Raw genomic sequence first — 23,823 nt, forward strand, 5'->3', positions numbered from 1 at the left:
CATAGAGCTGGGATTTTCCAGGTCCTTCTGGGCCTCTGCAGCTCCCACTGCCAATGGGATCAGCCCATGGAGAGCTGGGATTCTCCAGGTCCTCCTGGGACTCTCCAGCTCCCACTGCCAATGGGATCAGCCCATGGAGAGCTGGGATTCTCCAGGTCCTCCTGGGACTCTCCAGGTCCCACTGACAACTGGGATCAGCCCATGGAGAGCTGGGATTCTCCAGGTCCCATTGCCAATGGGATCAGCCCATGGAGAGCTGGGATTCTCCAGGTCCCACACCTAACTTGCTGTCAGCAGGGGTTGGGTCCCTGAGGGGACACACGGGAGGAGCCCAGGGGACAAATCCTGGCCCCTTCCTGCCCTCAGAAGGGCAGCACAGGGTGTCCCCCCAGCCATGGGCACCCCTGGGTGACCCAGAGCTTCAACAGCCCTCCCAAAGCACCCAGAGCACACCCACACCTCGGTCAGGATGGAGGAGCTGGGGGATTTTATCCCCCCCTCCACGGAACCCCCAGCCCTGCACAGCTGGAAAACAGCAGCGAAAAGCCACGAAAAACCTCCAGGAATGGGTGATTTCCACGCTGGGTCTTTTAATTTGCCCTTTCCCTTCCAACTCCTCAGCTTTTCTGGGGAGGAAGGGCCCCTTCCTGCCCGGGGTAGGAGCCTTATCCCATCTCCTGTCACTGCTGGCTTTGGGAACACTCGGGATCTGCTCCCAGTTCAATCCCTCACCAGGCCCCATCGGGTAAGGATGAGCATCAACCTGCTGGATAAACACAGGGATATCAGTGGGAAACCCCCTTGGGATGAGGGGAGGGGTTTCGTGCCTGGTCGCTCCTGTGAGGAGATGCCAGAGGGGAGTGGATGGGATGAGACCTTCCCCTGAAAAACCCAGATCCAAGGAGTGCATCCATGTCCTGGAACACCCCACCAGGAAGGGAAAACACCTGAGGCTGCAGCACAGCTCTGCTGGAAACAACGGAACGCTGGATTCAGGCAGCCCCCAGCCCCCATCCCCATCCCGGAAAAGTGCACTTCCACCTCGGAGCAAACACTCCAGGCAGCTGCTGCACCTTCCCTCCCGTTGCTGCTTCACCTCTTCCTGCTGGGATTTCATCTCGGGCAGGCTCAGGCTCCTCATTAACGCTCGGCAGCTCCGGGGCCGCTCGCCTGGGTTATCCCTCTCCCTCATCCGCAGCATCCCCCCTCGGAGCGAGCTGATGGAGAGGTGCTGCCACTCACCGCTATCTTTTATTCATGGACCTTGGCTCGTTGTATTACTTTTTGATAAAAAGCCCCAATTCCCACATTTCCAGCGGCTCCGGAGGAAGACCCGGAGCTCTCATTTCTTCCGCCGGGAAACTCCATCACCCCGATGGCAAAGAGGAGCAAAGCCCCTCCTGCTCCTGGCAGGAGACAGATCCCTGACGAGGCTGATCCAGCCCCTGGAGGGTTTTTTGCCGGGTGAATAATGAGTTTCATAACTGCACCGGAGCCTGAGCTCCCACCTTTGCTCCTCCGTGGGGAAAGCGGCGGATTTCACCAGCCGGGAAGGCTTTTTTGGGATGCTGGGAGCACAGGGAGGGATTTGGCTGCTTGCAGGGCACGTGTGTGACCTCCTGCCCTTTGAACATTCACCCCTCCACAGCTCGGGGAGGTGGAGCAATCCCGGGTGGGGAATGGAGCTGCACATTCCCCGGGGATCCGGCTCTGCCGCTCGCAGCAGCAAAGGGAGGCTCCATCCCTGTTCCCTTGGATTCTCCAGGTCCCACAGCTGATGAGGACATGCTGGGAGCAGCCCCCAGAGAACTGGGATTGTCCTGCTCCCACTGCCAGCTGGGATCAGCCCATGGAGAGCTGGGGTTCTCCAGGTGCCACTGGGATTCTCCAGGTGCCACACCTAACTAGGACATGTTGGGATCAGCCAGAGGAGAGCTGGGGTTCTCCAGGTCCCCCTGGGATTCTCCAGGTCCCCCTGGGATTCTCCAGCTCCCACTGCCAACTGGGATCAGCCCCCAGAGAGCTGGGATTCTCCAGGTCCCACTGCCAGCTGGGACCAGCCCACAGAGAGCTGGGATTCTTCAGGTCCCACTGCCAACTGGGATCAGCCCCCATAGAGCTGGGATTTTCCAGGTCCCCCTGGGATTCTCCAGCTCCCACTGCCAGCTGGGATAAGCCCCCACAGAGCTGGGATTCTCCAGGTCCCACACCTAACTAGGACATGCTGGGACCAGCCCCTGTAGAGCTGGGATTCTCCAGGTCCTTGTGGGACTCTCCAGGTCCCCCTCCCAACCGGGATCAGCCCCCAGAGAGCTGGGATTCTCCAGGTCCCACTGCCAGCTGGGATCAGCCCATGGAGAGCTGGGATTCTTCAGGTCCCACTGACAACTGGGATAAGCCCCCACAGAGCTGGGATTCTCCGGGTCCCACACCTAACTAGGACATGCTGGGACCAGCCCCTGTAGAGCTGGGATTCTCCAGGTCCTCCTGGGACTCTCCAGGTGCCCCCGGGACTCTCCAGCCCCCCCTTCCAGCCGTGCCCCCCCTTTACCTGCACAGGTGATCCGCCCGGCAGGTGCCCCGCAGGTCCAGGCAGTTGGGCTTCTCCTTGTCCTCGTAGGAGCAGGAGGGGACGATGGTCTGGCGGCGGCGCTCGGCGCAGGCGCGGTCCTTGCAGGAGCAGAAGAGCAGGCGGAAGGTGAACTCGCCGGGCACGCGGTCGAAGAACTGGCGCAGGGCCTTGTGGCACTTGCGGCGGCTGCAGGGCTCGGCCCCCGCCAGCTCCCGGCTGCACGTGGAGATGTACCCCGAGCGCAGGCGCTTGCAGTTGTCGTTCAGGTTGCAGGCCTTGGCCGCGTCCAGGCAGTGGTTGCTCTTGGAGGAGGCGGCGGGGTCCATCCCTGGGGAGGGAAGGAGGGAGGTGGGGAGGTGGCCTTGGTCTAGGGACGAACTCTGAAACTCAGCTCAGGGGTTAGGAGGAGCCCTCGAAGCTGGAAGGATGCCTCTCAACCTGGGGAGAAGCCCTGGGACCTAAAGAGAAATCCTTGAACCTGGGGAGAAGTTTCTCGACCCGGCGATTAGGGGAAGCCCTCAAAGCTGGAAGGACGCCTCTTAACCTGGGGAGAAGCCCTCAAACCTGGGGAGAAGCTTCTCAACTCAGGGGTTAGGAGGAATCTTCAACATGGAAAGATGCCTCTCAACCTGGGGAGAAGCTTCTCAGCTCAGGGATTAGGAGAAGCCCTCAAAGCTGGAAGGATGCATCTCAACCTGGGGAGAAGTCTCTCAAATCATGGATAGGGAGAAACCCTCAAACCTGGACAAATGCCTCTCAGTCTGGAAAGATGCCTCTCAAACCCAGGGAGAAGCTTCTCAGCTCAGGAGTTAGGAGGAATCCTCAACCTGGAAAGATGCGTCTCAACCTGGGGAGAAGCCCTCAAACCTAAGGAGAAGCCCTCAAACCTAAAGAGGAGTCCCCAAACCTGGGGAGGAGTCCCCAAACCTGGGGAGAAGCCCTCAAACGCAGGGAGAAGTTTCTCAACCCAGGGATTAGGAGAAGCCCTCGAAGCTGGAAGGATGCCTCTCAACCTGGGGAGATGCCTCTCAAACCCAGGATGGGGAGATGCCCTCAGACCTGGGGGAGATGCTCTGGGGAAGGGCTGGCATCGGTGCCACCCCTCTGGCATCTCCAGCACGGCCCATCCCTGCCCTGCTGGCAGTGGGGAAGGGGCTGGATGGTTCCCCCCTCCCCAGTTTGGAGGCCCCCATCCAGCCCAGGGAGGGTTAAACACCCCCCAAAACCGGGGGGACCTGGTCAGGCAGCTCTGAGTGCATAATTCATGCCAGGAACTGGCAACGTTTCCTTCCCCTTTGTCAATTATTCAGAGAATAATTATTAATTATTCAGCCCTCTCCAAAGCAGAATAATCTGCCAAACCACAGAGGGCCCCTCAGCCCCACAGCCTCTCCCCAAAACTAGGGCTCAGTGCAGCTTTTTAGGGGCTCAGTGCAGCTTTTTAGGGGTTCAGTGCTGCTTTTTAAGGGTTCAGTGCTGCTTTTTAGGGGCTCAGTGCCGCTTTTTTAGGGGTTCAGTGCCACTTTTTAGGGGCTCATGTTCCTGTGACAGCTGTCCAAGCCCTGCAAGTGGTTAACAGCAGATCTCCTGCCCAAAGCGGGATTTTGGGATCTGTGGGAAGCGCCAGCTTATTGTCTAAACCCCCCTGAGCATCTCATCACTCCTGCCCTGCCCGGGACCTGCAGGGACCTGGATGCATCTTAATGGGGTTTCTGGGGAGCTCATTAATAAAGCACGAAAGGCCATGAAAGTTTCATGAGCAGGGGAGGAAAGCGGGGGGCTGAGGGGCTGGGCAGGGGACCTGGGGCCACTTGGCATCCCCTCTGCAGGCCCTGGTGGCCCCTCAGTGCGGGACAGGGGCAGGGACAGAGCAAGAGGAGGAGGAGGTGGTGATGGGGCTGAGCCCGGGGGGCCTGATGCCCACCCAGCTCTTGGGGGGTTGGTTCCCACAGGGCTGGATTTGCAGCTGGAGCCTCTTCCTTCTCCCCACGGGCTGTGCTTGGCCCCGGGGTGCAGCCCCCCCCTTGGCACTGAGGGGGACCCCGGGCTGCTCTGCCCCTCGGGGGATCCTGGAGCGCGGCCCCCCTGCCCGGGGGAGGCTCAGCGCTGGCTCCTGGTGCCCTGGCACACTGCCATGGCTCACACGAGGCTCGCAGCCCCTCCTTTCCTGCACCACGGCCCTCTAATCCCCCCCGCCTCTCCCCCCCAGGCAATTAGCGGCAGCTCGTTCTCCACAACAACCAGCACTAACAGCTCGTTCGCTTCACCGCCCGCGCTCAGGTCGGGGCTGGGGGTCCGGGGGGCACCCGCGGGCTGCTCGCACCCCCCGGCCCCGGCCAGGGGGGCAGGGAAGGGGTGGGAGAAGCCCCGAGGCCGCAGCACGGAGCTACCCCTTCCCCCAGCCCCAAAATCGCCGGACGGGCTCTGCCGGTGTCAATAAATCAGCCCGGGAGGGTCCAATCCCCGCCCCACACTCTTTTTTTGCTTTTCCTACTTTCCAGCAGTTAAATATTTCCCTGACGCCAATGTGATCCCGGGGGGGGGGGGGGAGGCAGCCTCATCCCAAATATCCCAACATCCCAATCCCGGGGAAATCCACCTCGGGGGGGCTCAGAGGGAGGGGGGGATGCACCGTCCCAGCTCTGCTCAGGGGGGTCCCCAGGTGAGCTGGGGGGCTCCGGGCGGGGCTGCACGACCCCCCGAGTTCACACTGCGACATCTGGGGACACGGGGACATCCTCCCCACCCCAAAACCCCACGGCCAGGCGGGTTTGGGGGGAAGGGGTGAGGAGGAGAAAGAGCGAGGAGAAGCCAAGGCACTGCTGACCTAATTTGGGAAGGGGGTGGCAGAGGGAAGGTTGTCATGGAAATGGACGGCAAAAAAGAAGTTGCCGAGGACGGTGGTGGAGTTTGGGATCCTCGGCGGGGGTGGGGGGGGGGTGGGAGGAGGCACAGAGATGCTCCAAGGGGCACGGAGATGCTCCAAGGGGCACGGAGATGCTCCAAGGGCTCGGCATCCCTCTCCCAGCAGCATTCCAGAGCTCGGCTCCAGGCCACCCCCCCCCCCCGGGAGGGACAGCAAACAGGGTCCCCCCTCAGCCCCCCCAAATATGAGGCATCTCGAGGGTCCCAAATCTTCAGAAGAAGTGGAACAGGGGGTCTGGACCCCCTGGAGCCTCCCCCTCCTCCCCACCCCGGTGCTGGGGACGAGGGAAATCAGGGATTTAAGGGAATTTCAGCCTCTCCAGCCCAACCTCAGCAATCTCCTGTAAATCCGTGGTTGAATCCGGGAGGTAAAAAAACCTAAATCCCAGCCTAGGGAGGGCTGAAACCGAGAGGATCTGCCCCAAAATGCCTCAGCAGGCGGGATCCAGCCCCTCCACCCCCCTCCAGCATCCCAGCCAGCTCCAGGGAGGCCTCGTGTCCCCCCAGGGCACAGATTTGGGGTAATGGGTGATGAGAGGGGCAGGGAAGCAGCTGGAGGAGCTGCAGGAGCTGCAGACAAGCCCCGGGGAGGGGAGGAGCTGCAGGTTTTCCCTGCCAGGGAGCTCTCTCGGTGGCAGGTCTGTGTTCCCCGGGCAAGGGGAAGATAAAGCAGCCAGAGCGTGTTGCTTTTATTACCTGAGAAAATTGAAGCGAGTCTGAATATATCAGAGAGACGAGAGGTGACCGGCTCGTAAGGGGAGGCTTCATAAAATTCTTCTCCTGCCGTGGGAGGAAAGGGAGAGAAGGAAGGGAGGGAGGGAGGAAAAGCAAATTAAAACCCACACGGGGAATGATCTCGGCACGGGCAACCCCCCCCCCCCCCCACCAGCCTGGGATTTGGGAAGGGGGGAAGCCAAAAAGCCTTTAAAAAAAGCCTGAAACACGAGGAAAAAAGCTGATTTTGGAGCGGTTCAGGTGGGCTCTGGCTGCTGGGGAGGGGGTGGGTGGGTCCTGCTGCCAGCTCAGCTCCCTGTCCCAGCCGGGGTTGGCTGGCAGTGGCTCCAGGAGTTGAAGGAATTGGGATTTGAAAGGGGATTGGGATTTCCTGGCCACGGCCCCCCAGCCTGGGCCAGCTGCAGGGTGGAGGTTTGAGGGGCTGTGCTCAGCTCTGGGTTGTTTTATTGTTGTTCCAAACCCCCCATTTGCCTAAAAACCCGCTGCAAGATGGTTTTCCACCCCGTTCCTTGGGAAAATAGGAATATTTCAGAGCAGGGGTACAGACCCTCATCCTCTGAGAGCCCCAGAGTGTCCCCACGCTGCACTCCAGGGGCTCATCCACCACAATCCACACCTTCCAGAGGGAACCTGAGGGGCAAATCCCCCTTCTCCCGTCTTGGATTTCAGGGAAAACTCCTGTGCTTTTGCTGGGTTAAACCCCAGGAAAAAAAAAAGCCAATTTCAGGACAACCAGCCACGGCCCTCAGGAGAGGAAACGCTCTCCCCAAACCCCGGCGGCCACAGGAAAAAATAAATAAAATATATATATATATCTGTAAAAATGAATCGATGGCCGGACTTTGAAAGCCCAGCTGGAGCATCGATCCAGGAGTGCAGGGGCATCCCTTCCCCAGGATCCCTGCGGGGTGGGGAGCCAGGATGGAGCCTGCTGTGTCCCAGGGATGCATCCCGGGGTTACTCCCGGCCCGAGGCAGCAGCGTTTATCCTGAGCTGCTCCAAAGCCTTCGTGGCCAAGGAGGGACAGGGAGCGGGGCAGGAGGGTTTACTCCGAGCCCAGCGGCTCCTCAGTGGCATTCCTTGGAAATCTGGGAGGTGGGATGCCAGGTGGGATGCCAGGTGGGATGCCAGGCTGGGCCGTCTCCCCCTCCTGCGGAGTTCCAGCCCGTCCCCCCGTGCCTGCTCTCCCCAGGGTGATGCTCTTGGGGGGCACAGGGAAGGGAACAGGCTCCGGGCAGCCCGGAGGGTCCTTCTCCAGGCCACTCCCAGCCCCTCCTCCAGCTGCCCGGGTTTCCTCGTGCTCCGCTGACAAACAGCACCTTGATTAAAGCGCGTTTAGGAAGCCCAGTAACCTCCCGGTGCATTGCTAAGCACAGTAACCTCCCGGTGCATTGCAATGAATAATTAAACCCCAGCTTGACTCCTGCTGCTTTGCCAGGGAAATTACGGAGCATTAAAAGGGCACTGGACCTGCCTGGAGATACAATTAACCCCCAGGAACGAGGCTGGAGCCAGAGCAGCCCTCCCCGGAGGCAGGGACGGGACATTCCCCAGCTGGGAGGACACCAGCCCCAAAATCTTGGCTAGAACGGCACAAGATTAGGATCTGCTTCGGGTTCCTCGCTGCACATTAAAGCAACGAGCTGCTGGATCGCCCCAGAGCTTCCACCTCTCCCTAAGACTTGCCATAATCACTTCTCTTCCCACCTCCTCCTCCTCCTCCAGGTACAGCTCCTGGAGTACCCAGCAAGCCCTTAAAAACGTCCCTCATTCATGCTTGCAAAGCCCTGGGAAGCTGCTCAATGAAGGCTGTTAATGAGGGGGAGAAAACAATTAAGGAGTAATTCCTGCTCTGGGACCGGTTTTGGGCTCAAAGCTTCCTGTGCTGACCCAGATTTGGAGGGAACTTCACCCAGGGGGGCTGTGAGCTGGGGCACAGCTCCCCCAGCCTCGGGAACAGCTCCTCCAGCCTCCAGCACACCTTTCCCATCCTCAGGCACAGCTTTCCCATCCTCAGGTATAGCTTTCCCATCCTCAGGCACACCTTTCCCATCCTTGAGTACACCTTTCCCATCCTCAGGCACACCTTTCCCATCCTCAGGCACAGCTCCCCCAGAATCCCAGACTGGTTTGGGTTGGAAAGGGACCTTAAAAAAACCTCCTTCCAACCCCCTCCCCCGGGCAGGGACACCTTCCACAGGGACACCTTCCACAGGGACACCTTCCACAGGGACACCTTCCACAGGGACACCTTCCACAGGGACGCCCCGTGCCCGCCTTGGGCAGCTCAACACCCATAAGCATCCTCTGGGAATGGGATGCTCACCTGCCCTACCTGGGGTGCCCACCTGGGATGCTCACCTGCCTTACCTGGGGTGCCCATCTCCCTTACCTGGGGTGCCCACCTGCCTTACCTGGGGTAAGGGAGCTCACCTGCCCTGCCTGGGGTGCCCATCTGCTCTAGTTGAGGTGCCCATCTCCTCTACCTGGGGAACCCATTTGCTTTACCTGGGGTACCCACTCGCCCTACCTGGGGTGCCCATTTCCCTTACCCGAGGTAAGGGAGCTCACCTGCCTTACCTGGGGTGCCCATCTCCCTTACCTGGGAGCTCACCTGCCCCACCTGGGATGCTCACCTGCCCTACCTGGGGTGCCAATCTCCCTTATCTGAGGTACCCACCTGCCCTACCCGGGGTGCCAATCTCCCTTACCTGGGGTAAAGGAGCTCACCTGCCCCATTTGGGATGCTCACCTGCCCTACCTGGGGTGCCCATCTCCTTTACCCGGTGTACCCCCCTGCCCCACTTGGGGTGCCCACCCGCCTTACCTGAGCTACCCAAACCCCACCCACCCCATTTCCCCCAGACTCCCCTCCCTCCTCCAACCACTCCAGCACCCCCCTCTCCCCCACCCCACCCCTGCCCCGCCCTCACCTTCGGTCAGCCCCAGGTGTATACTCCAGTAGATCTGAAGGCACTGAAGCTCCTTCTTCATGCCCCTCTTGCAGCGGCAGTCGTACAGGGGGCTCTCCTGCAGCACCTCCAGGGCCGCCTGGCACTCCTTGTTGGCCAGCATGGTGTTCCTGTCGCGCCCGGCCAGGCACTGGCGCAGGGTGCGGTAGCGGGCGCTGCAGCCGGGCTCGCCCGCGCACAGCTCGTTGGCCCGCACGCAGTCCACGGGCACCCTCCAGCCGCGGGGGTCCTGCCCCGCCGGGCCCGGGGGGGCGGCGGCGGCTCCCAGGCAGCGCAGCATCTCGTCTGGGACGGGGAGGGGCAGAGAGGAGGGCACACGGAGGTGAGGGAGGGCGGGGATGGGGCGGGAAGGTGTCGCGTTCCCTCCCCGCCCGCCCCGCGCCGGGACCCCGCACGGCCGCCCCGGGTCGTGCCCAGATATATTTTAAAATATCCTCACTGGGTCGTGCCCAGTTATATTTTAAAATATCCTCACTGCGTTGGAACGACTCCCGTTTCTCCCCTCTCTCCAAGGATATGGTGATTGTTTTCTGGTGGAAGTTAAGGGCAGGGGGTAAGTGGGTGCTGACCCTCAGCTGGGCTCTGGGACACCCTCACCCCAGTCCATCCCCACAGGGCTGGGCACCCCCGCGGGCCTCTCTGCCTTGGGGTGCAGAAATCACAGAATCCCAGAATCAGCTGGGCTGGAAGGGACCTCCGAGATCATCCAGTCCAACCCTTGATCCAACCCCGCCGTGGTTCCCAGCCCATGGCACTGATGCCACATCCAGTCTCTTCTTAAACACCTCCAGGGATGGAGAATCCACCCCTTCCCTGGGCAGCCCATTGCAATGGCTGAGCACCCTCTCTGCAAAGAATTTCTTCCTAAATTCCAAGGATAAGGTGATTTTTTTCTGGTGTAAGTTAAGGGTGGTGGGTAAGTGGGTGCTGACCCTCAGCTGGGCTCTGGGACACCCTCACCCTGGTCCATCCCCACAGAGCTGGGCACCCCTGCATGCCCCTCTGCCTTGGGGTGCAGAAATGCTCCCAGGGTTTTGAAAGCTGGTGGAACAGAGGCCTCAAGTTTCACCAGACTTTCAAAAATGTGATTTTTTTTAGCAGATTTTGAAATCAGGATATCCTGAGCTGGGAGGGACCCCCAAGGAGCATCCAGTCCAACTCCTCACCCTGCACAGGCCCATCCCCAAGAGTCCCACCCTGTGCCCCAGAGGATCATCCAAACCCTCCTGGAGCTCTGGCAGCCTTGGGGCTGTGCCCACTGCCCTGGGGAGCCTGGGCAGTGCCCAACCAGCCTCTGGGGGAAGAACCTTTGCCTGAGATCCAACCTGACCCTGCCCTGACACAGCTCCAGCCATTCCCTGGCTGCTGTCCCTGGTCCCCCAGAGCAGAGCTCAGTCCCTGCCCCTCCCCTGCCCTGGGACGAGGTTCCTGGTGGTGACACCTTCGGGCTGTTCCAGGGAGGGAGAGGATTGTTCCATCACACCTGAAATCAGCCCGGATGTGCCACAGAATCGTGGAATGGTTTGGGTTAGAAAGGACCTTAAAGGTCAAACTGAAAGAGGAGAAATTTAGGTTGGAGGAAGGGAAGAAATTCCTCCCTGGGAGGGTGGGGAGGCCCTGGAATGGATTTCCCAGAGAAGCTGTGGCTGCCCCATCCCTGGAAGTGTCCAAGGGCACGTTGGGGCAACCTGGGCTGGTGGAAGGTGTCCCTGCCTGTGGCAGGGGGTGGCACTGGATGAATTTAAGGTGCCTTCCAACCCACACCACTCTGGGATTCCAGGATCTCATTCCACCCCCTGCCACAGGCAGGGACACCTCCCACTATCCCAGGCTGCTCCAAGCGCCATCCAGCCTGGCCCTGGACACTCCCAGGGATGTCACCAGGCACCCCAGAACCCAAGAGGTGCCCCAGGGTGTGGAATGAGGAGGTGGAGGGTTAACCCAACCCCTCCACTCCCAGCCCCACGTGATGCCCCGGGAACCTCCTGTTTCCTATTAAATCCGTGACCTCGGCGCGTTCCCAGCCCCGGCGCTGGGGGACAGGGACCCCATGGAGCCCAGGGAAGCAGGAATTCCATCCCAGCTCCCTGCACACGCTGCTCTCGGGGCTTTTCTTTGAGCTGCTCATCGTTTTCAGCCCCATCATGGGATTTTTCGGGCGTCTGACCCACGGGGTTGGGAGTGCCAGAGCTCGGCAGGGAAGCTGTGGCTCGGCACAGGCTCTTCCCCCTGGGATGGCCTCCTGCCTCCCCTCTGTGCCAGCCATCCCTCGGGGTGGCAACTGTCCCTGCTGCCCGGGCCCACTCTCAGCCCCAGCCTCTGTGCCCTCCCCTCCTGCCTCGGCATTCCCATGGCTCTCACACCATTCCCATCGTCTTCTCCTTCTCTTCTCCTTTTGGGAATCGATCCTTGCCAAGCCAAGCCCCTGTGGGTGCAGTGGGGACTGGTCACAGGCAGCACTGGGCCCCCCCAGCCTGCCCCAGGGACAGGGTGGGCACTCCTGTCACTCCCGACCCCCCAACTGCCAGATTCCAGGGAAAGCCCTAGAACAGGCCAAAACGGGCATGGCAGGACCTGGAGGGCACCCTGGGCTGCTCCAGAGGGGGATGGACAGGGGGGGCCCTGCTTTGTGCAGCACCAGCACCCCCCAGAGGGTGATGGACAGGGGGACCCCCCTTGGTGAGCGCCTGTCCCTGAGCCCCGAGGAGCAGCATTCCCATATTCCCATCCCGTGAGGAGCAGCATTCCCATATTCCCATCCCATGGGAATCTCGGCCTCCAGCTCCCAGCCCCTTCCCAGCCCGGGTCTGGCAGGGGGACAGTGACACCTACAGGAATGTGACAAGGGCCACCCGTGTCCCCCCCTCGCCCACCAGGACACGTGGGGGGCTCCCAACAGGCAGGGCTGGGCCCCTGCCACCACCCTGGGCTGGGCATTTGTGCCCTGCCACCACCCTGGGCTGGACATTTGTCCCCTGCCACCACCCTGGGCTGGGCATTTGTCCCCTGCCACCACCCTGGGCTGGATGTTTGTCCCCTGCCACCACCCTGGGCTGGGCATTTGTGCCCTGCCACCACCCTGGGCTGGGCATTTGTCCCCTGCCACCACCCTGGGCTGGGCATTTGTCCCCTGCCACCATCCCAGGCTGGGCATTTGTCCCCTGCCACCACCCTGGGCTGGGCATTTGTGCCCTGCCACCACCCTGGGCTGGATGTTTGTCCCCTGCCACCACCCTGGGCTGGGCATTCGTGCCCTGCCTCCCACATCCCATGGGAAGGAGTGGCCAGAGGGGCAGTGGCCACACCCAGCTCTGCCCCCCTGGGTCCTGTGCCAGAGGGGACACTCGGGGGGCCCTGGGGGGGGGGACAGGGGGAAGGAGCAGGGTGGGCAGCAGCAACAGCCCAGGTGGAAGCAGCTCCACTGCCCGTGGTCAGTGCAAGGAACAGATCCCACAGATCCCTCCTGGGCTTCAGCCAACGATCCCAAACAGGTTCGCAGGTAACCCACGGTAGATCCAAGTTTGGGAAGGCCATCCCTGGCCTGTCAGGATTATATTCCACACGAGAGGCAGGCAGGAGCCTGCAGGCACACTCCTGGCACACGGCCCGGGCTGCTGGAGGAGGAACAGGCAGCCCCGAACGCTCCTGGGGGCAGGAATGCTGGATCTTCACCGGGCTTTGGAATGATGCTGGAAGGGGCTCTGCAGCTTCACACGCTGGGAAAGCCCAGCCTGAGGCATCCAGACAGCCTGAGCCTGCTGTGGCTGCAGGGCAACCACTCCAGGGCATGGAGAGCCATCCCACAGCTCCAGGGAACATGGAGAGCCATCCCACAGCTCCAGGGGGACATGGAGAGCCATCCCACAGCTCCAGAGGGCATGGAGAGCCATCCCACAGCTCCAGAGGGTATGAAGAGCCATCCCACAGCTCCAGAGGGCATGGAGAGCCATCCCACAGCTCCAGGGGGACATGGAGAGGCATCCCACAGCTCCAGGGGGTATGAAGAGCCATCCCACAGCTCCACCATGTGCCATCCTCGCCCATTCGGTGTCAGATCCAGCTGGTGCTCATCCCAAATCCCTCTGCCCTGGGCCAGGTCTCAGCTCCAAATTCCATCTTCTCCAGCCGATGCCACGAAGCCTCTTCCCAAACAGCCACATTCCTGCCTCCTGGCTGGATCCATGGGCCTCCCAGGCAGGAACCAGAGGTGCTGGCAGGCAGGTAGGGAAGGGAGACATCCTTGCCCTGATGCAAAAGGCGCTGGACCACCTGGAATATCCTCGTGCACATCCCAGTGCCGGATTGGGAAGCCCAACAGTAAATCCACCCGCTGGGAGCCAGCAGGGATGTGTGCTGGTGGCGAGCTGGCCCCGTCCTCCTGGCTTTTTCCACCTTGTTTCCATGATCTCGCAGGGAACAGGGATCTGTGAGCCCCTCGGCCTCCCTGGGAGGGTTCCTGCAGCATCCCACACCGTCCAGCCGGGAATGCCAGCGGAGCCCGGAGCACAAAGCCACCCCAACAGAGGAGGAAGGGCAGGCACAGCCCTTCCTCACACTCACAGCCTGCACAGCACAGCCTGGTCCCTCCAAATCCAGCAGGAATCAGCCCTGGCTGCCACCTCCGTGGGTTTTTCCTGGATCCCCCCCTTCCCTTCCCAGCCCTGCAGCCCCACCGAGGCACAGGGTGGGGAGTCTGCATGGAGGGCGAGACCCAGGGGGGATTTTTTCACCCCCCTTCCCCCCAAAAAACCTCGCCTGACAGAGCCACCCTCCCTAAACTCCCATCCATGAAACATCTGCAGAGAATTCCAAGCTAATCCTCGGCAGTCTCCGGGGTGTCGGAGCACGGCGAGGATTTGCAGGCAGATGCACAAGGCTCTGCCAGCACACAAGGAGATGGCCCCTTTTCCTCCCCACACCAGCAGCCTCTTTTCCGAGCTCTAAGACACGTTTTCTTTTGCTGGTTCTGCCACAGACCTTCGAGAGAGGGAAATATTTCTCCTCTTGCAACTCGCCCCCAAAAAAGGCTCCCTCTGGAACACGCAGCCTCCCAGAGCCAGGGGGCTGCTTTGGCTCCTTGGGAATGATCCCAGATGTGCAGAGCCGGGTGTTCTCTGCACCAGGATCCTCCCCACGAGGCCACCCTTGGGTGGTCACCCCATCCCTGGGGGTACAACATCCCTGGATCACCGGGGTGCTCCGGCTCCTCGGGATTTGGGGATGCAGCTTCCCCCCCCCCCTGCACCCACAAAGCCTTTGGGGCACCCAGGAATTGGGGGACAGGGGGGTCCTGCTTTCATGCAGGGCGGCTGGACCCCAGTCTGGATGTCTCCAGCACCCTGGAGGTCCCTGTCCCCCTGGGGGTCCCAGCCCCCCAAAATGTCACCATGAGACGTCCAGCATCGCCTCAGGCATGCGCACAGCTGGCCCCCCAGCCGGGCTGGGGCCCCCCTTTTCTCCCCTGCCCAGGGGTCTCCCCACTCGTGCCCCCTTCTCTCTGTCTCAGAGGGCACAGCTCGTGCCCCCCAGCACTCCCTGGGAGAGGGCACCCCCAAACCGGGGCTGGGGCCCGTGTCCCACCCCACACAGAGGCGTGGGAGGCACCAGCTGACCCCTCCCCACCCCACAGCACCCCTTCAATCCCCCGGGATCGCGCCGGGAGCAGGGAGGGGAAGAGCCCCTCACCCTCATTCCAGGCAGGGAGCGGAGCCGAGCTCCACGTCCCTCTGGAGCGGGGTTGGCTCTGCCAACCTTCAAGTCTCCCCCAGCAGCTCCCTGGCCCTTCTCCCTGGCCCCGCAGGACGGTGACACCCCGCCAGCCCAGCACAGGCTCAGCGGAGTTCTTCGGGTGCTCGATGCTGCAGGGAGCTGGGATCACACCCGGGAACAGAGAGGGAGCTGGGATCACAGACCGGGAAGCCACGGGGGGCTGGGATCACACCCGGGAACAGAGAGGGAGCTGGGATCACAGACCGGGAACCCAAAGAGATCTGGGATCACAGACCGGGAACCCAAAGAGATCTGGGATCACACGCCGGGAACCCACGGAGGGGCCGGGAATCCGGGATGGCATCGGGAGCACGACACGGGCACAGCCAGGAGCCAAGACAAGGAGGGCAAAAAACCGGACATTTCCCACCTGCCTCCTTTTCACCCCAAACCCAGCACGGTCTGGGGGTCCCATCTCCCCCCTCCTTTTCCAGCTGCACCTCCCGTGGGAGGCTGCCCTAGAAATAAATGGGAAGCGTCTCCCGGCGCAGACAGAGCTCCCCGGGAACTCAGCCGCGCTCCCTCTCTCCGGCACCACGCGCGATTCCAGCCGCGGGGACGGCGGTTCCCCACGCACACGCGACACGCCGCGGGCTCAACTTTCCCTGCCCATTCCCCGCGCCGCGTTCCCAGCCTTTGGAAGGGCGCGGGGCGGGGTGGGGAGCAGCACTGGGGGGGCACCACACGGGTGGGAGGGGGCGAGAGGGGCAAATATCCCCCCAAAACGCAAATCCCTGCTGGCTGACGAGAAGGATCAGAGACGAGCAGGGCTGTGCCGGTGGATGATCCCGCTCGCTCCCTGCGCTGCCAGCGGCGGGGGCTGCTTGGGGTTTTGTCCCCCTCGTCCCCCGTGTCCCCCTCCCCGTTTTAAGTTTACAGGGAACAGGAGAATCGAGTTGCCCTCAGTTAAGCCCCTCGCCGCGTCCCCCTCCTGCCGCAGCGCCGGCTCGCAGGGGGTCGGTCCCGCTCTCAGCCCCCGCAGCCTCTCCCCCGGGGGTGGGGGGGACACGCCACCTCGGCCAGGCGACAGCCACCACCCCCCAACATCCCCCCCACCAGCCCGGGGCACCCCGGCCGGGGCCACTCACCTACGAAGAGGACGATGCAGAAGGCGTTTGCCAAGATCATGTTAGGAAATCCGCGCGCTCCTCCACGTGTGCAAAAATAAAATAAAATAAAATAAAAATTTAAAAAATTTAAAAAAAAAAAGGGACGGATCAAAAAAATAATATATATATATATATATAATAATAATTCCCAAGGCGAGCAGGTAAGATCCCAAATCCTGGAAGGGAAGGGAAGAAGGGGGTGTGCTCCGCCCGGCGCGGAGCCGGGTCCTCCTCAGCCGCTCGCCGCCTCCCGCATCCCCGCCGGGCTCCGCTCCGCGCTCCGGGCTCGGCGGCTCCGCGGGGCTCCCGGAGGAGCTTCTGCCGAGCTCCGGCTGCCGGGGCGGCGGGGAGGGGGCGCGGCGAGGGGCGGCCGCGCTCCGCCGAGCCCCGGCGAAGGGGCCGAGCCGGCGGTGCCGCCGTCCCCTCCCCGCCCCCCCGGCCCTGCCCGCCCCCTCCGCCCGCACCGGGGGCCGCGCTCGGCGCGGGGGCAGCGCAGCCGCGGACGCCCTTCCACCGCCCTTCCTTCCGCCGGGCCAGGGGGCTGCGAGGGGGCGTGCGGAGACCCCCCCGCTCGCCGCCTTTGTCACCGTCTTTATCCCTCTCACCCCTCCCCCGGCTCCCCGGCTCGCCATCCATCCCTTCTTCCCGAGGGGATGCACCTGCATGGATTGAACAGGGGACCCCCGGGGCGCCCCGCGGCTGCAGAGACAAAGGAGAGACCCCCACCCTTCCCAAACGTCCCCCCCCTCCTTCCCCGGGACCATCCCCGGGTCCCTGCGCTGCTGCAGCCGTGGGGTTGGGAGGGAGGGATGCTCTGGGGAGGGGAGAGGGTCCCTGGATGGGTGGTGACCATGGGGATGGGAGGGAGGGATGCTCTGGGGAGGGGAGAGGGTCCCTGGATGGGTGATGACCGTGGGGATGGGAGGGAGGGATGCTCTGGGGAGGGGAGAGGGTCCCTGGATGGGTGGTGACCGTGGGGATGGGAGAGGGGCACCCGGGGGGGCTGCAGGGACAAGGTGCCTCCTCCCTGGATGGGGGACCACCCTGGGGACCCGCGGGGCTGCACGGGCACAGGGACAAGGTGACAAGCCACCAGCTGCCAGGGGGAGGGAGCCAGGAGAGCCCACCCAAATTGGGGTGGCCCTCCCAGCTGCTCTGTGCCCCCAGGGTCTGCAGGGGGAACTGCACACACACACACACACACACACACACACATACACACACACACACACACACACGTGCACAGACCCCAACCAGCCAGGGAATTAGACATTCCCATGGGAGGCTCCTCTGGCAGCAGCACCCTGCTCATCCTTCCTGTTCATCCTTGGTGCCCTCCAGCCCCTGTGCCCCCCCCTCCCCGGGGCTGGGAATGGGGGTCACCACCACCCTGCCCCTCCCGCTGCCCCCTGGGCAGGGTCCTCACTGCAGGGTCTCTCTCCTCCCAGCCCTCTCACCCCTCTCTCCATCCATATTTGGGGGTCAGGGCCCTCCAAGGGCCGGAGATGGGGGGTCCTGGCCAAGGAAGCGGGAAGGAGGAGGAGGAGGAGGCTTTGCTTTGCTACCTCGAGGTAGTGAGAGGCCTCGGGAGCGGGAGGGGATGTTGGGGAGCACAGCACTGAGCCCCCCCCTTCCACACATCCTCGTCTCCGGAGCCAGGGCCTTTGGAAAACAGCTGGCACATCACCTTGGCAGAGGGAACAAAGGAGCACAATCCTCCAGAGCGAAGGGTCAGGCAGAGAGAAAGGGGAGGATGGCAAACAGCAGCTCAGAGCAGACACATTAGCGAGGCTGCCCGGTTAGCATCCTGCCCGTCCTATTCTCTGCCTGCTCTTTGCTCTCCCTGCCTCGCCTTCTCTTTAGAAAGAAAAACCACACGTAGGCTGTGACTTAGCAGGATGTTCCTGCGCTTTCACAGCTCCTGAATGGAGCCAGCGCTGGGAAGGGGTGTCCTGAGCTGCCCGGGCTTGGCTTTGGGCAGGGCTCGCTGCTCGGGGTGTCACAGCCGTGTCCCTGCAGGGGCGTGGCAGAGCCCGCTGTCCCTCTGTCCCTCTGTCCCCTGCTCTGCGCTGGGATGGGGGTCTCATCCGCGGGAACAGAGGGATCTGATCGGCTGGATGATCGCCGGGTGCCTCTGTCCCAGGAAGGCAAATCCCTGCTTTGGCTCCTGCCTGAACGGCACCTCGGAGCCGAGCCGAGGGGAAGGATCCCCTCTGCCAGAAGAGGGATCTGCTCTCCGCTCTCCTTTCTGCTCTTTGGCCTCTCCACTGTCTCCCCCTCCTGCCTTCCCAGGCTCAGGGCTGGGCTGTGGCAGAGGGAAGGGGATTTCTCAGCCCCCACCCAGGTGACACCCGAGGGCTTTTGCCCCCGCAGCTGCCACAAGAGGGACAGGCAGAGCTTCCCCTCTTTCCCTGTGTTTTAGTTCCTCAATGTTCCCACAGAGACCCTCATCCCCCTCCCCAGGACCTGCTGCCCGTGGGAACACCCACCTCTAGTTACCTGAGCACGTTTATCTGCTCGGCCACAGCACCCACCTGATGGAGGGATGGGGCAGGAGCCCTGAGCTTTGTGTCCCGGGGGTTAATCCCAGCAGCATTCCCACTGCAGGCACTGACTGTGGAGCTCATCCCCGCTCCAGCCTTATCAGGAGCAGCCAGCAGCTACCTGGCCTCTCAGTTCGGATTTATTCCAGGGGAATTTACAGCCTGGCAGCTCCTTAAATCAGGGGCACGGCACGGGAAGCATCCCCCTGGTCAGCCTCCCCCCTCAGCCCGTGGGTTTGGGGGCAGGGGAGGTTGGATTTTGGGGTTTTCCCTTTAGGACAAGGGGAGAGGGATGGGATGGTGGAGGTGGCTCTTCCCTGGCAGCTTTTGGGGGGCACACGGGAGGGGCTGTGCCTTCCACAGCCATTCCAGCACAAAGAGGGCTCTGCCTGGAGCTGCTGGGACTGGTGGGAGGGAGGAGGGAGGCACAGAGGGAGCAGGGTGGGAGCCAGAGCTTTTTGGGACCATGGGAGACCTGTGTGGTGCCTGGGAAGAGGAGCAAGATGCAACCCCGGCACAACCCCTGCAAATATTCATTCTTGGCAGGGGGGAAAAAGCCACAAAAGCACAACAAACCCAACAACTTCATTCCCACCCTCTGTGGAATAACATTAACCAGCAAAGCCCATTGCAGGGACACGGCTCCCAGTGCTCCCAGTGCCTCCAGAAGGGATGGGCACCTTCAGGGTGAGGGATGGTGGCTGGTTGCTGCTCCTCACCCCAAATTATGTCCTGCTTCCAAAGCACCCCGCTCCTGATGGTTCCAGCATTCCCTGGGGGATGGAGACCCCTCCTCGGGGCCGGGCCAGCCCCTCTCCAGCTGGGCTTTGTTCCTGCCCAGGGACTGATGGATGGGACTGGAGGATTTCTCCCCTCCTTCCCTGTAAGTCCCATTAATATGAGTTGGATTTGCTTCCCCTCCTGACTCCGGGCTTTAATTCTGGGCAGCGTTATCACATTAATGGGAGTCAGGGTTGTTAACGTGATGGATTAGGCATTAACAGTGTAATCCTTGGGGGACAGGAGCAGCTCCCAGCTCTCCCCACACACTCCCTGTCTCCTCCTCATCCTGACAGCTCCGAGAAAACCCTGAGCACCTCCCAGGTCCCCACAGGACTCAGGCAGGGGGATGCCTGGCTGAGGGGACGGGGGCACATTCCCTGGCTCTGCTCTCCAATCTGGGGGCTCCCAGTGGGGGTTTTTAGCACCTCTGGGAGTTTTTAGGGTCCCCCCCGTGTGTCCCAGGGGTGGCTGGGAGGCAGGGCCTCCCCTCTGCTCCCAGTGCTGGGGGTTCTGCAGCCCGGGGACAGACCAGGACCAGCACCTCTTGTCCCCCAGTGCCACCGGTGTGATCCCTCTGCTTGGTCCCTCTGAGCTCCAAGACCCTGGAATTTGGCCCGTTATGGAATCATAGAATCATGGGACTGTTTGGCTGGGAAGGGACATTAAAGCCCATAAAGTCCCACAGGCAGGGACACCTTCCACTAGACCAGGTTGCTCCAAGCCACTCATCCAACCTGGCCTTGATTTGGTCTCCTCTCCTTGCAGATGGGACTCTCTTTTTTATTCTTTTTTTTTTAATCTCACTAGTTTATATATTTTTATCTCACTCTTTTGTATACTTTTATTTCACTATTTTACACATTTTTACTTCACTAGTTTACATATTTTTATTTCACTAGTTTACATATTTTTATTTTGCCAGTTTACATATTTTTATTTCGCCAGCTTACATATTTTTATTTCACTCTTTTACGTATTTTATCTCGCTATTTTATATATTTTATTTTGCCATTCTACATATTTTTATTTCGCCCTTTTGCATATTTCATCTGGCTATTTTACATATTTTCATTTCGCTGTTTTACACGTTTTTATTTCGCTCTTTTACGCGTTTTTATTTCAATTTTTTTTTTTTTTTAAGTGTTTCCATCTCACCGTTTTATGCATTTCTCATCCCAGCTGTGGGCAGAGCAGGGGCAGGCTCACCCTGGGCACCAGGGCACCCACGGGGACAGAGCTGCCTCCTGAACCCCCCCTCTGCCTGTCGCTGCAGCCGGGGAAGCCCAGCTCGTCCTCACCCTCCTCCTCCTCCTCCAAACCGTGCCAGACCGGGCTTTTCTGCTCAAGGAGCCAATTCCCAGGGGCTGGATCCGCCGGTGCCATCGGGGCTCACCCGGGCACAGCCGGGTGCCCGCGAGGGTGCCCTCGGGGGGCTCGTCCCAGGGCTGTGCCAGCGGCCAGCTCGGAGCCGGGGGTGCCAGGAGTCCTTGGCACACCCCGATGCTGATGGGCCCCGACAGCCACACGCACAGCAGAGGCTATTTTTGCCCTCGCCGCCGTTCCCCGAGCTGATTTTTCCCCTCTTTTTAACCTCTGCCCCCCCGCCGCTGCTCTGCCCGCTCGGGGGGCACAGGGAGGAGCGGAAGGGTGGGATGGAAAGGGGCTCAGCTGATCCCAAACCCCGCTCCAAGCCCTCGGGATGGAACACGGGGCTGGGGATGGGTCCCGGCGGTTCCTGTGCCTCATCCTGCCCTCGGTGGTGGGCCTGGCTATGGAGAGAGCTGGGGGACAGCCAGGAGAGCCAGGGGACAGCCAGGAGAGCCAGGGGACAGCCAAGAGCCCTCTGGATCCCATCCCAGCGCTGTCCTGCCAGCTCCAGGCCAAGGAGGAGCAGCTCTCCCTGCCAGTGGAATGCCCTGGCATGGGGGCATCCTGATCGATGCCCTGTGGCGCTCTGCTGAGAGCAGGGGCAGGTCCTGCCCTGCCAGGGATTCCCAAACCCGAGCCGGGTTGTCCCTGAAATGCTTTGGGGGCGAGTCCCACGGATCCCAAGGTATCCCAGGATTCTGGGATGGTGCCGGAAAGTGCTGCAGCGCTTCCTCTGCCCTCAGCGAGTTTTTGGGAGTTCGCAGCGCCCCTCCCATGGCAGAGCCACCCAGAGCCACCCAGAGCCATCCAGAGCCACCCAGAGCCATCCAGAGCCATCCAGAGACACCCCGAGCCACCCAGAGCCACCCAGAGCCATCCAGAGCCACCCAGAGCCACCCAGAGCCATCCAGAGCCATCCAGAGCCACCCAGAGCCATCCAGAGCCACCCAGAGCCATCCAGAGCCACCCAGAGCCACCCAGAGCCATCCGGAGCCACCCAGAGCCACTCAGAGCCACCCAGAGACACCCAGAGCCACCCAGAGACACCCAGAGCCACCCAGAGCCACCCAGAGCTATCCAGAGCCATCCAGAGCCACCCAGAGCCATTTAGAGCCATCCAGAGCCACCCAGAGCCATCCAGAGCCCCGCAGCGGGTGGCACCGGGCGGGCTCAGCCCAGCCCGTTCCGAGAGCTGTCAGCTCTGCTGCTCACACACCCGTCAGCCTGCACGGCCCCAAATCGCTGCTGACATTTCCATCAAACCCCTCGGCACCTGAGCGAGACGAGGAGCTGAAAGGGAAGCACTTGGGAATTTTTTTGCACAGGAACATATTTATTCTTTTTCCCCCCCAACTCTGCTCTCTCCTCCCGTGTCTGGGCACGGCTCCCACTGCCAGAGCCCCACGGGGTGGATTTACTGGGCACATCAGCATGGGAACACCCTGGATTTCAGCTCAGGACCCTGCTGGGATGGACTGACAGGCTCTTCCATGTGCAAGCAGCTTGTTCCCATCAAATGGAGGGCACAGCGATAGAGGAAAAGGAAGAGGGACTTGTTCCCATCCAATGGAGGGAAGAGGGATGGAGGAAAAGGAAGAGGGACTTGTTCCCATCCAATGGAGGGAACAGAGATGGAAGAAAAGGCAGAGGGACTTGTTCCTATCAGATGGAGGGAACAGGGATGGAGGAAAAGGCAGAGGGACTTGTTCCTATCAGATGAAGGGAACAGGGATGGAGGAAAAGGCAGAGGGAGGGACTTTTTCCTACCAGATGGAGGGAACAGAGATGGTGACAAAGAAACAGGGACTTGTTCCCATCCGATGAAGGGCACAGGGATGCAAAGGCAGGAGAAGAGGGGCTTTGCAGCTGCTCTGGGAATGAGGTGGGAAGAGCCGGGAGACGAGGCCGGATCCTGTCACACACTGTCACACACCCTCAGCCCCGTCACCCAACGAAGCAAATCGAGTTTCACCAAAAGCTCAGGAGCCCGGGCTGGGCGGCCCCTCCTGCCCCCACGCTCCTTGAATCCCCGGGAATGAGATTTCCAGGCGCTCCCTGGATGCTGGTGAGCGATGGCCGCGGTCTGAGCGGGGCAGGGAGCACTGCCCTGGGTGAGGATCCTTGGCTGAGGCTTCCTGTGCCTCCACAGCACAACTGGATCAGCAGGACTGGGCCCAGCGTGAAATTCCTCCATATCCGCTGTGCCAGAGGCAGGGATGCTCCAGAGAGAGTCTGGGATAAGGGTCCCTCCCCATCCCTGGGGATTCATTCACCTTTGTCCCCAAAGCCACCCTTTGCCTGCTCCTCCCTCCTCCCCAGGTGAAGCCCCACGAGGTCCAGCCGGGCACTGGGAGCTGGAGATGGTGATGGAGTGGCTTTGGGAGCTGCTGGGATGGTTTAAATCTTGGGAAAGAAGGGGAGAGGGGACGGCAAGGAGGGAACAGAGGTGCTGGTCTGGGGTGGGATTCGGGGTCAGGGGGACAGGATTTGCTGCAAGGTTGTGCCGGGTGTTAAGATACTAGGATAAAATATTGGGAAGGAATTCCTCTCTGGGAGGGTGGGGAGGCCCTGGCACAGGTTGCCCGGAGAAGCTGTGGCTGCCCCTGGATCCCTGGAAGTGTCCAGGGCCAGGCTGGAGCAACCTGGGATAATGGAAAGTGTTCCTGGGGCGTGGAAGGAGACTAGATGAGCTCCAAGGTCCCTTCCAAGCGACAGCATTCCATGAGTTGTGTGGATGTTTATTCCCACCGAGGTGTCTGGCAGCCTCCCACCTCCCCCGGCAGCCTGGCGAGCGCAGCCCCACCCTCGGGCTGCCGGGCTGGGAAGAGCCGGGAAAACCCCCACGTCTGGAAAACAGGGATAGACGGCGGCGGCGGGAGCCGGGATCCCCATCCCCGCCTCGGGAAGAAAGGCTGAGGCAGAAGGTGCCACCCCCGGGAGAGACACGGGAGCCCTCCCGGAGGGAGAGTGGCAGGAGATGCCACGGCCATTCCCAGCGGGAGCGGGGCAGGACCATTCCCAGCAGGATGGGGCAGGACCATTCCCAG

At 61.5% G+C, this 23,823-nt stretch overlaps 1 protein-coding gene across 2 annotated transcripts in view; it reads right to left on the reverse strand.

Moving 5' to 3' along the window:
- The window catches only part of GFRA2 (GDNF family receptor alpha 2), a 36,235-nt gene extending 19,793 nt beyond the window's left edge, over positions 1-16,442 (reverse strand). For both annotated transcript variants that reach the window (XR_010425495.1, XM_064638121.1), the window contains exons 1-4: positions 16,062-16,442; positions 9,166-9,489; positions 6,194-6,277; positions 2,552-2,900 (exon numbers count right to left, since the gene is read on the reverse strand). Coding sequence is in view for 1 of the 2 variants with exons in the window: in XM_064638121.1 (XP_064494191.1) it covers positions 2,552-2,900; positions 6,194-6,277; positions 9,166-9,489; positions 16,062-16,101 (797 nt within the window). In the remaining variant the exon portion in view is untranslated. The remainder of the gene's footprint in view (positions 1-2,551; positions 2,901-6,193; positions 6,278-9,165; positions 9,490-16,061) is intronic.
- Positions 16,443-23,823: the final 7,381 nt, after the last annotated feature.

The sequence above is a fragment of the Pseudopipra pipra genome, chromosome 28 (genome assembly GCF_036250125.1).
Source record: "Pseudopipra pipra isolate bDixPip1 chromosome 28, bDixPip1.hap1, whole genome shotgun sequence".
NCBI classification, from domain to species: Eukaryota; Metazoa; Chordata; class Aves; order Passeriformes; family Pipridae; genus Pseudopipra; species Pseudopipra pipra.